The sequence below is a fragment of the Herpailurus yagouaroundi genome, unplaced genomic scaffold, assembly GCF_014898765.1.
Source record: "Herpailurus yagouaroundi ecotype Mexico unplaced genomic scaffold, PumYag 222, whole genome shotgun sequence".
NCBI lineage: Eukaryota > Metazoa > Chordata > Mammalia > Carnivora > Felidae > Herpailurus > Herpailurus yagouaroundi.
The window spans coordinates 2,026,454-2,039,036 of NW_024412453.1; the positions used below are offsets into that span (position 1 = coordinate 2,026,454).

General features: G+C 46.5%; 1 protein-coding gene across 1 annotated transcript in view; it reads right to left on the minus strand.

Moving 5' to 3' along the window:
- Positions 1-221: 221 nt before the first annotated feature.
- The window catches only part of OTOA (otoancorin), a 69,686-nt gene continuing 57,324 nt past the window's right edge, over positions 222-12,583 (minus strand). Inside the window, exons 21-25 of the mRNA XM_040459622.1 lie at positions 9,196-9,338; positions 8,628-8,764; positions 8,005-8,102; positions 3,309-3,504; positions 222-896 (exon numbers count right to left, since the gene is read on the minus strand). Coding sequence (XP_040315556.1) covers positions 829-896; positions 3,309-3,504; positions 8,005-8,102; positions 8,628-8,764; positions 9,196-9,338 — 642 coding nt within the window. The 3' untranslated portion in view covers positions 222-828. The remainder of the gene's footprint in view (positions 897-3,308; positions 3,505-8,004; positions 8,103-8,627; positions 8,765-9,195; positions 9,339-12,583) is intronic.

Below are 12,583 nucleotides of genomic sequence, written 5' to 3' on the forward strand. Positions count from 1 at the left end.
TGCTATAATCACATGGGTGATTGACTTGCACTATGTATTTCCTTTTTATTTCAACCCATCCCCAAAGCCCAGGGCAACTTAAAACCGGAAGAGGCACCACCTTCGTCAAAAAAGGACTGTTTTAAAAGCTTAACGGATAACTCCACAGCCATTCATTCAGCTGACTCCCAAAGAAATGGAAGGCATCTGGAAAATGTATTTAAAAATTGATTTAACGTTGAGCCATGTTAAATGTTTTAATTTCCAGGCAATGCAATGCCCACCAAAACATCAATTAGCCCCAGCAATCAGGCAGGAATATTGGCTTCTGTTGAGGGATTCATTTATTTCGGCTCTGCTAAATACCTAAGAAGGAGAAATCCAATGTAGCCTATAGCTCCGAGGAAGAGACATTAAGCCAGAGAAGAAGCCAGATCAGGTCCTGGATAAAATGGTACCACTGCCAGCACCCGCCAATCCTTACGCACAAGTTACTGCCCTCTCTTCAGAGAGAGATGCCAGGAACTCGGGCGTCAGGTCCTCATGCCCTTGACAGAAAACACCCTTCCCACCCACAGTTTCTCTGTCTCCAAGCTGGAAAGCAAGAGAGGCTGAAACGGGGCAGAGAACGTCTCTCTGCTGAGGACACAAGCCAGCTGAAGAACTTTTAAAATCATTTTTAACAATTATTCTTCCTTTTGGTGCCTTTGAAATTTCAAGGCCCTGGGGTCTCCCCGCCCCAGCGGAGGCTGTGGATTGGGGTAGGGGGTCTCACAGTCTGAAGTGCCTCTGTTTCCACACACCCTGGGCCGGCTGCTTGGGCACTGAAGGGCGATGCACACACGCTGCTCACACGGTCTCGGCCATAAGAACCAGCAAAGGACAGCAGAGCCAAAGACCCCAGGTGCTGGGGGCTCCTAAAAGGAAACAGGGATGCACAGGAGGCCTCAGCAACCCGCGGGGGAAGGAGGGGTGGTCGTGGGCAGATGCATCATGCCCAGTTCCCTGAGTCTCCCTCTGGCCCATTCACGTGATTCCCCCCGGAACGCGGTTTGTTTGCTCTTTTCTCTTACGTGGGAATCATGACCTGAATGCAGGGCCCGAGAAGTGAGAATTCAATGTCATTATGTGAATCAGCTGGTACCAGAGCTGCCTCAATCCTAAGAGTCACCTGGGGAGATGGTTAAAAATGCAAATCCCAGGCTCCTCCCCCCCGGAGATTGTGATTGAGCAAGTCTGACACGTGGCCCAGGAATCTGTATTTTAAGGATCCCTCCCAGGTGGTCCTGATAATGAAGCGAGTTTAAGAAACAAGAGAGTAAGGGTCTTCCCCTCAGGAAGGGCCTGTGGGATGAATGCAAGGAGTAGGGCATCTAAGGTCCCACAGGGACACCACTTTCTGACACTGTTGGTTCAAGGAAAAACTAGTCCTGCCTCTCTACAGGGGATTTTGCAATATCCGTCAAAATTACCAATGTACATACCCTCTGACCTAGCAATACCACTTTGAAGACTTTATCCTGGAGATATACTTGAACAGATGCAAAGGATAAAAGGTTATTCCCTGCAGCCTTGTTTGTAAGTTGTTTTTTGTTTTTTGTTTTTAAAGAAAACACTGACCTATCCGTCTGTAGAGATCTGGTTAAATGCAGTTATGATGCAACTAGAAAACCAACCATTGCCGGGCTCCTATGTACAGATACATAACAAAGGGTACAACTACCCTTTATAAAAGTGCAGAGATAATCTATGGACATGCACAGGCTGACTATCTCCGGACAGATACACAAGAAGCTGGTAACATCACTTGCCTCTGGGGAAGGGAAGGTGATGATGGGACAGGAGACAGACAGAGGGAGACATTTCACTGTATTCCTTGTCAGACCTTACTTACCTGTTTTGAACCCTGTGTACTAACTCTTGTGTGTAGTATATAAAACACACAAAACACGATGTTTAAAAGTAATTTTTAAATGTATGCATATTCTATTTCAATAAAAAGTTTTAAAAATAATAGTAGTGTATCAAAGGTCATGGCTCCTGTTTGTGAGTGCCGTCTGTGGCCACTTGTGGTTGCAGAAATTGGGAATTCCCCCAGTCCTCCATCCCCCCGCCAAGGGAAGGCTGGGGCAGACGGAGGGAGACATTCAGGTCAGGAAAAGGCAGAGTGGAGGTTTTGAGCACCAAGTTCTCCTCGCTCCCTGGGTATTTGCTGACGCTGCTCCCTCTACCTGGGACACTGTCCATGGGGCTGAGTCTATCTTCTCCCCAGCTTGGGCTCCAGTTTAGACATTACCATCTTTGGGAGGTTGCCACGGGCACTCCCCGATCCCCCCAAGCCCACGTCAGCTGCTTCACCCGTGTGATCCCTCAGTGCCTGTGTTCCCCATCACAGCACCTGTCATACTGCCTCATGGTCGCCTGGCTACGTAGGCCCTCCCTCAATCCCAGGCTCAACTGGTAGCTCAGTGAGCATGGAGAACACATCTGGCTTGCTCTCTGCTATCTCCCCAGAGTCCAACACCATGCTTTGTCCAGAGATGGTGCTCACTAAAGATAGGAGGGGCCACAAAGAAGTGACAGACCGAGGGGGAAGAAAGAGAAGAGAAAAGAAAGGCAAGGAAAGCCACACATCCCTGATCCCCTTATCCTAGCTGAGCCCTAGTCACCCCCACCTCCCTCTGCCTCCTTCCGTCCCTGGTCTTCCTGGATGTGAAATCATCTTGTTCATTTACAAGACAGCCTCACCTGTCTTGCTCACCCCCATATGCCCAGCCCCTGCTGCAGGCTTGATGCATAGTAGGTGCCCAATAATATATACTGGTCGAATTTATTAATTAATAGTGCTCAGTGAGAAGGAGGTAGGATGCAAAGGAACCGGTGAAATGCATTTACACTCGAGAGATTCTGATTCAACGAGTTCTGGATGGGGTCCCAGAAACTGGCTGTTTTAAAAGTTCCCCCAGGGCACCTGGGGTGGCTCGGCAGGTTAAGAGTCCAACTCCTGCTTTCGGCTCCGGTCTGGGCTGGCAGTGTGGAGCCTGCTTGGGACTGGGATTCTCATTCTCATTCTCTCTCTCTCTCCCTCTCTCTCTAAATAAATAAACTTAAAATTTTTTTCTTTTAATTTTTTAAGTTCCCCCAGGTGACTTCAAAGTACAGGCAGAGTTGAGGGTCATTTACAGACGCTTGCTACGGACTTTAGATTTTTCTCTGAATGCAGAGTCTCGGATGACTATGAGAGACCCCACTTTTAATCTTAGGAAGGTCCCCGCCCAAGAACAGGGAACACGGCTAAGGAGGACCAGGGAGAGTGTCCCCCCCCTCACCTAGAGTAGAAGCGGAGGAGACGGTCCTGGTGGGGTTGGCGCTCGGGGGCGTGTCCAGCCAGGAGCGAGTCTTGGCGCCATCTAGCGCCCGCTGGAGGCTCTGCAGCTGCAACACGCTGAGCTGCCTGCGCTGGGCTGGGGTCACCGCCGCTGCGTTCTCGGGACCCAAGGAGGCTATCTGCTCCGCGGACAGCTCCTGCAGCGGGATGGGTGTGGGGGGGGAACAGCGCCCTCAGTGGGTCTCCTCCGCGGGTTACCCAAACCTCGGTCACCCGTCCAGGGCCGCGCACAACTTTGCCACACCCGTGTACCCTTTCTGCTCCTCTTGAGGATCTTTCCCTAAAATCTCCTCGCTCTTTCACTGCTAGAATAAATTTATTTTTAAAATGGAAAATTTTGGGGCTCCTGGGTGGCTCAGTCGGTTGAGCGTCCGACTTCGGCTCAGGTCATGATCTCACAGTCTGTGGGTTCGAGCCCCGCGTCAGGCTCTGTGCTGACAGCTCAGAGCCTGGAGCCTGTTCCCAATCCTGTGTCTCCCTCTCTCTGCCCCTCCCCCAGTCTCACTTTGTCTCACTCTGTCTCTCAAAAATAAATATTTAAAAAAATAAAAGAAAAATAAATAAATAAATAAATCAATAAATCAATAAATTAAATTAAATGGAAAATTTTAAGTGGAAATTTCCAAAAATGGAAGACCAGAGTGACTTGCCATCAGTAACCATTAACAATAGGCCAAAAGAAATGAAACAACCTTCCTGAATTCTAGCTAGAGTTGTGGGCCAACAATTTCTGAACCCACATCTCTTAAAATGTAATAAAAAGGAGGCTTTAAGCGTTATAGAGGTGTTAAAGACGTTTTAGCTCCAAACTGAGACTTCCTCCTTGAAGTAATCAGCATTAACAGAGAGTTGAAAAGAGAGTCACGATTTTCTCACTGTGTGACTTAATGTTGTTTAATCCAGCACAAGGTACCTCCTTCTCCAGGCTCCAGGTCCCCCACCTGAGAAACACTGATTTAGAGAAGAAAACACAAGCCTAAAGGCTAAAGATCTGAATCTGTGTCCCAGCCAATATCATATGGCTAGTATCTATGTCTGCCATATACTTGCTGTGTGACCTTAGGCAAGTTTCACAGCCTCTCTGGGCTCTAGACTAGATGTGGAATGGCACAGAGAACTCATCTCCTGTGTGGATTCTGATGACTGCCTGCACACCATGCGGGTGGGTCCTGTGAGGGCTCAGTGGAGGAAAGTGACGTCTGCCATGGGCACTGGAAGTGGGAAATTCTGCCAAGGACACTAGGGTCTTTGAGGACCCTGACGAAGATGTTTTCTGAAGTCGCATCTAGCTCAGAGGACTTGGTGGCTAGTTTCAGTGGGTCTGGAATGAGATGGGATGGCAGGATTCTGAATTTGTAGAGGGGCTTTTAAAGTTATGTTGCTTATTTTCTAAGGACCCCAAAGATTCTGGGAAAGGGGTTACACCCCCTCACCCGCCCCTCTTCTTTCCTTCACCCTCTTCTTATTCCATAAGGAGATGCTTCCCTGGAATCGTGTTGTTCCCCTGCTTGGAACCCTTCCCTGCCCCCCGCTTTCAGGACACAGTTCCGGCTCCTGAATGGGGCAATGGGGACTTCATACTCTGGGCCAAGCCCACCTCCGCAGCTGCCTCCCCCCAGGACTCTTCACTGCAGGAGAATGAGTGCCCGTATTTGTAGCCCTCAGGAGAGGCAGCACCTTTGCCCTGCCCTTCCGTGTGCCACACCGTTCCTCCCTCCGACCTAGCTGACCTGCTGCACAAGGTCAGCATCACCTCCTCCCTCAGACACACAGACACACCCAACACAGGTACTCTTCTGGCTTACACCTTATATCTACCATTAGTGGAGTCTGTACTATAAAAATTATCTATCTTTCCAATGGGGCTGGCTTGCAGCCCAGAGGCCAGGCTGAATCTCTAGGCCTACCGGACTCTGTTTTAAAAAAATAAATAAATTTAAAAGTGGTTGCCAACATTTAATTATCAGGAGGTTTCACATGAAAATGGAGACCTCTGGAATCTGTAAAATAAAATTAAAAAAAAGGGAGATCCAGTAATAGTGATCCCAGATTGTCACACTGCATTGAGGTGCCAGAGACGAGACGCAGCTTCCCCGTTTAGAGAGGGCTAAGTTTACACAGTTCACCTGAGACTCCACCCAGGCCAATGCACTCTTTCATGTTACCTTCTGAGGCCCAGCATGCACTGGGTTACACCCCGGGGGCATCTCTCCCGGAGCCCACAGAAGGGGAGTGGTCAGTAGGGATTTCTGACATAAATACCCAAACAAGGAAGCAACCACAAAGTGCATCCCAAACAAGACCAGGAGAAAGTGCTCAGCAGTGTGCAGCATCCAGAACCAAGCTGCCTATCCCATGCAGAGCCCCCCAGAGGGGAAGCTCTGTAGCCTCAAGGACTACGATTTATCTCCCAGAAACAGCTGGGGAACTGTCTGTGCTGGCATCTGTCCTGTCTTCTGAAGTCATTCGAGGTCTGCCGCCTGTCTTGAAATGAACCAGTGATGTGGCATCGCAGGAGTCTGTCCGGCCTCGTTTGTGTGTCTTACATGGTTGTGGTGGACGGAATGTATTTCCAAGTTACCCAGCAAGCAAGAGTACCAGGGCCACTCCTCATCAGAGCACACCGTCCCCACCAAACACTAGTCTTGTACGGGGACACGAAGCAAGGACCCCTCACTGACTACCCCACTACAGTTGACCCAAAGCCACCCTGCCAATTTTTTTCCATTGCATCGTCACCTGTCCTTTGAGGTTTTCTTTTTTTTTTCCCTTAATAATTTATTGTCACGTTAGCTAACATACTCCTTTGATGTTTTCTTACCACTTTTCCTTAAACCAACTAAAATATTTTTACTTAAATTCATTTAAAAGGGAAATGTTATATGGGAATGCAAGCTGGTGCAGCCACTCTGGAAAACAGTATGGAGTTTCCTCAAAAAACTAAAAATAGAACTACCCTACGACCCAGCAATTGCACTACTAGGCATTTATCCAAGGGATACAGGTGTGCTGTTTCGAAGGGACACGTGCACCCCCATGTTTATAGCAGCACTATCAACAATAGCCAAAGTATGGAGAGAGCCCAAATGTCCATCCATGGATGAATGGATAAAGAAGATGTGGTATATATATGCAATGGAGTATTACTCGGCAATCAAAAAAGAATGAAATCTTGCCATTTGCAACTACGTGGATGGAACTGGAGGGTATTATGCTAAGTGAAATTAGTCAGAGAAAGACAAAAATCCTATGACTTCACTTATATGAGGACTTTAAGAGACAAAACAGATGAATATAAGGGAAGGGAAACAAAAATACTATAAAAACAGGGAGGGGGACAAAACAGAAGAGACTTGTAAATATGGAGAATAAACTGAAGGTTACAGGAGGGGTTGTGGGAGGGGGGATGGGCTAAGTGGATAAGGGGCACTAAGGAATCTACTCCTGAAATCATTGTTGCACTCTATGCTAACTAATTTGGAGGTAAATTTTAAAAAAGAAAAAAGAAAATTAAAAAAAAAAAAAAGAAAAAAAGGGAAATGTTATGGGGCACCTTGGGAGCTCAGCTGGTTAAGCATCAGATTCTTGATTGTGGTTCAGGTCATGATCTCACAGTTTGTAAGTTCAAGCCCCGTATCGGGCTCTGTGTTGACAATGCAGAGCCTGCTTGGGATTCTCTGTCTCCCTCTCTCTCTGCCCCTCCCCAGCTTGCGACCTCTCTCTCTCTCAAAAATAAGTAAATAACCATTTTTAAAAATAAATAAATAATTTAAAAAATAAAAATAATAAGGAAATGTTATATAGGTCTACAATCCCTCATTGGCAATTCTGAAATCCAGAAATGTCTCAAAGCTGAAAGTGTTTTCCAAAGTTTAAGACAAACTTCTTTGCCTGCAAAACCTGAATTGATTGAAGGCCATTTAGAGTCTCTATTTATTCCAATTAATGTGACGTCATTGATTACTTCACAGAAATATTAATGCGTAAGGTGCTTCCCCAGACATTGCTGGGGGTGTTAAGTTACATACTGTAGATTCACAGAGTGATCTTTTTATAATCTGGAAAATTCTAAACTCTGAAATATATCTGTCCCCAAGGGTTCTGGATAAAGAAATATGAACCTGTCCTACCATCATAAATAGAAAATCAATACCACCTGCTATGAAGGGAAGACAACCATAAAAATAACTACAATTAAAACATAAAGTTTTGGGGCGCCTGGGTGGCGCAGTCGGTTAAGCGTCCGACTTCAGCCAGGTCACGATCTCGCGGTCCGTGAGTTCGAGCCCCGCGTCAGGCTCTGGGCTGATGGCTCAGAGCCTGGAGCCTGTTTCTGATTCTGTGTCTCCCTCTCTCTCTGCCCCTCCCCCGTTCATGCTCTGTCTCTCTCTATCCCAAAAATAAATAAACGTTGGAAAAAAAAAAATTAAAAAAAAAAAAAACATACAGTTTTAAGAAAAAAAAATTTTAACCCAGAATTATCATGTGACCCATTCATTGTTGGCATACAGCTCCCCCCTGGCCCTTTCCAAGAAGGCTGGTTGCAAGCCTCTAGAATCCGAGGCCTGCCATCTGTTCCCCTATGTGATTTGAAATGGGGTCAAGCTCCTATTCCCCTTGAAGAACTGGGTACCTACTTTGAATATCTCATCAGGAAGGCATTTGATTGCTGATGGCTGGAAATACGGCATCAAATCCTTGTCCAGCATTTGGAGCTCTTCCTTAGTTAATCCAGCTGAGGAGGAAAAGGAATCATGAGGGTTTAGATCCAGCCATCAGAACTCTACTTGTTTTATTAATGGTGCTGCCTAATGTACAGATCTGTCTGTTCTAGGCAAGCCGCATTCCTTACCAAAGGCCCTGAAAATCACACTGGAGAATCAAGTTTCTTAATCAACTCAAAAAAAAAAAAAAAAAAAAAAAGTGGGTCATAGCACCCCTGATTGGTCTCCTACAAGGAAATGTATGCCCAGAAGGAACTTTACGCAATTTCAGATTGTGTATGAAAGTAGTTAGGAGCCAATTAAATCACATCCTAAACCGCTTTAGTGAGCACAGGAATCACCAAGGGGAGATTTGTAGACCCCACCCTCTTCACCTTCAAGTCATGAATCTAGGTTCCACTGTAACCTTAGAGATGTTCACTACACACAGCCAAGGATTCTATTATTATTATTATTATTATTATTATTATTATTTGCTTTTGTCCCCAGGACAAAGGTTGGAAAGGGAGAGAAGGCATGCTCAAGGTGCCTCTTACCTGCAATGGTCCCGAGCTCCTGCAAGACAGGGCCGGACCACTTGGCGGGATCCCCAAATACAACTTCTGCCTTCCTCTTAAACTCAGCCAAGACATGGGTGCTGCAGAGCAGGGTTCCGATTCTGGCCACCACCACCCTATGTAAGAGGGAAGAATATAGTGTGAGCCTGGGAGACTCTTCAGACACAACTGGTGTGCAGAAAGTAGGCAGGCTCGGGGCCTGAGCGGCTCAGTTAATAAGCATCTGACTCTTGGTTTCAGCTCAGGTCATGATCTCATGGTTCGTGGGATCAAGCCCTGCGTCAGGCTCTGTGATGACAGCATGGGGCCTGCTTGGGATTCTCTCTCTGCCCTTCCCATGCTTGCTCTCTCTCAAATAAATAACAAACATTAAAAAAAAAAAAAAAAAAAAAAAGATAGGTAGGCCAAGCATCCAGAAAGGGTCCAGCTGACTCCACTCCTTATCTTAGCCCAGAAAGGCGGCAAAGCATCAGGAAGCGGAGAACATGTTGCTGGACGAATGAGCTGGTCAATCATTTGCCATTGTGCACACAACTGGTCTGGTTACCTGAATTCTGAGATTTTTATAAGTGAGACTTCAGTGATGTTCATAGCACACAAGGTTGTACCAAGTCCTACTAAGTGGAAACTCTTCAGATCCTGGATACGATAGCCTGCATCCTCCAGGAATCCTTGCAGAATGGATTTAGCCTATAAAAAATAAGGAAGAATAAAGATGAACCATCCAGAGACTAGGAGGGAATAACAGAGCTAGATCAGTAGCCTCTGGACCAATCCCTCACCCATACTCCTCTGGACACACTCCCATTCCGAAGCATCCTAGCCCCCGCCTCCATGTTCGTGTCCCTAAGGTGCTGCTTCCATTGAGTGTGTCCCCTGATCCAGGGAGGTGTCTTCTGGCAGTGAAACTCTTGTATCCTTCAGCAGCATGAAAGGAACTGTGTCCTGTGCCTGTGCCTGTGTCTGCTGGTGTATTTTCCTCAGTCACTCATGACCTTCAGATAGTTTGCTCACATAAGTTCTCCTGCGTCAGAATCCAAACTTTTCCAGCATCTGTTTCCAGCACTGTCTCACAAACCTTGTAATATTCTGCTCCTTTGCCTTTGCTCAAATCATTCCCTCCATCCGAAATGTACTTCCTACATCCCCAACTGTTATAATCCAACCAGCTTTCTATTTGGGCGGGACGGTGGGGGGGTGGAGGGGCAGTGGTTCAAGTCAAATGTCACTTTCTTCATGAAGTCTTCCCTGGCTATCTTGGCCACAGTGAATTTTTCTTTCTCTAAAGTCCTACAGAAATAGGTTTGTCCTTCTCTCTTCAATTCCAGAGAGTAGTATATCAAATGCTTTGGTGTAGAAAATCACAGAGGAATCTCTTCAGTGAGCTTTGATTCAAGGGGGTTGGTGTGGATGTGCAGGGTTCCCTGAAATTCTTCCACAGTAGCCATTCATTGTGCACGACTTTCCCTGGAGAGCCACCCCTCCCACACTCTTACTTCATGAGGTTCAGCTGGAGGAACTGCCTGCTGAGTTCCAGAAGTGATGCTATGGCCCAGTCCCGACTAGTCAAGTTTTCCCTCAGCTTGGCTGCCATGATTTGTTCTAGACTGGGCATGTGATCCAGTCAAAACCAACCAGGACGTTAGCTGGAATAATTAGGGATGTCCTAACTGAAATAGAGGAATAAGACAGTCTTTCTCTGGACTGACCTTGGAAGGATAAACACCTGAACCTGCTAGAATTCACTGCATGGAAAGAACCTGCCTCTGACTGAAGCCAACGCAAAGGAAAGTAGGGTCAAAAGATGGTGAGAGACAGATTCTCTACAATAGTGTTGCAGACTCAGAATCCAGCCATACCTGAACTCTTTACTTGAACTTTTCAGTTAAGGGAGCCAATAAATTCCTTTGCTTGGTCAAGCCACTTTGGGTTGTTTTTTTCTGCCACTTGTAACTAAATGAACCCTGATTCATTTGATCTACTTATGTCAGACCTGAGGAAGGATTCAAGTCAAGCCTTTGGAGATTCTCTGTATAATAAAGTCTGGATCCCTCAGTGCTCATACAGGCAGGTGCAAAAGATTACAAGAGGACAAGAGCTCCCAAGGCAAAGAAAGGGAGGAGACATCCAAGGACAAACATCTGAATGGGAGTGAGGGTCACATGGATATAGTGAGTCTTCCCATCTCCTTTACTTTTTTTTTTTTTTAATTTTTTTTTTCAATGTTTATTTATTTTTGGGACAGAGAGAGACAGAGCATGAACAGGGGAGGGGCAGAGAGAGAGAGGGAGACACAGAATCGGAAACAGGCTCCAGGCTCTGAGCCATCAGCCTAGAGCCCGACACGGGGCTCGAACCCACGGACCGCGAGATCGTGACCTGGCTGAAGTCAGACGCTCAACCGACTGCGCCACCCAGGCGCCCCCCATCTCCTTTACTTTTACTTCTTTTTAAAGTAGACTTCACACCCAGCCTGGAGCCCAATGTAGAGCTTGAACTCACGACCCTGAGATCAAGACCTGAGCTGAGATCATGAGTTGGACACTTAACTAACTGAGCCACCCAGACACCCCCACCATCCCTTTTTAATTCATCCCTATCACACAATAAGAATAGTTAGTTCATCCTTATCACACAATAAGAATCATTACAGTGTTAAGAGAAAGTGTTGACAAAGACTGTGAAATGTTGCACTGGATTTCTACTTTTCATGTCTGCTGCCTCCCCATTCCTCAGGTCTGTTTATTTACTTTATTTATTTTGAGAGAGACAGAGAAAGTGCGAGCTGAGAAGGGGCAGAGAGAGAGGGAGAGAGAGAATCCCAAGCAGGCTCTGTGTTCAGCACAGGGCTGAAACCCACAAACCCCAAGATCATGACGTGAGCTGAAATCAAGAGTTGGACGCTTAACCCATTGAGCCACCCAGGCACCCCTCCTCAGGTCTGCTTACACGCTACCTCTTCCCCTGATTCACCTATCTTAAATAGCCTCCTTCCTTGACTATTTCTATGAGCACCTTGCCCATTTTCTGTTATCAATTATTGTCATTTTATTTTTTTAATGTTTATTTTATTTTTGAGAGAGAGAGAGAGAGTACACAAGCAGGGAAGGGGCAGAAAGAAAGGGAGACACAGAATCTGAAGCAGGCTCTAGGCTCTGAGCTATCAGTGCGGAGTCCGACATGGGGCTCAAACCCACGAACCAGGAGATTAGAACCAAAGTCAGACGCTTAACTAACTGAGCCACCCAGGTGCTCCATCAATTATCACAATTTCGAAACACTTGTCACTGTGCTCACTTTTTTGTCTGTGCCACCGTAGAATCCCAAGACGCACAGAATATCCAGCTAGCTATTGAATCCCTACTGCTTGGTACAACGCCTGACACACAGTTTGGTTCAGTAAGTACTTTTTAAATGAATGAATGAATATCTGAGTGAGTGATCTACAGAAGTTGTAGGCAACAGGTACCCCCTTTGAAATGGCATTGGATTGGGGCGCCTGGTGGCTCAGTCGGTTAAGCGTCCAACTTCAGCTCTGGTCATGATCTCACGGTCTGTGAGTTTGAGCCCCACGTCGGGCTCTATGCTGACAGCTCAGAGCCTGAAGCCGGCTTCGGATTCTGCGTCTCCTTCTCTCTCTGCCCCCTCCCCTGCTTGCACTCTGTCTCTCTCTCTCTCTCTCAAATACAAATTTAAAAAAAAAGCATTTAAAAATGTCAAACAAACAAACAAACAAACAAACAAAAGAAATGGCATCGGATTGCTGCCTTCACATGGACTGGCTTCAGGAAGATTTCCCATGTTCCTGCAAATCAGACTGATCAGGTTCTCCATGAAACTTCCCTCAGTGATTACAAAGTTCACAGTCTGACTCCAGAGCCTGTACTCGTAGCCTGTGAAGATGTCTGGGTATGACGAGAACATAGAGATTCGAG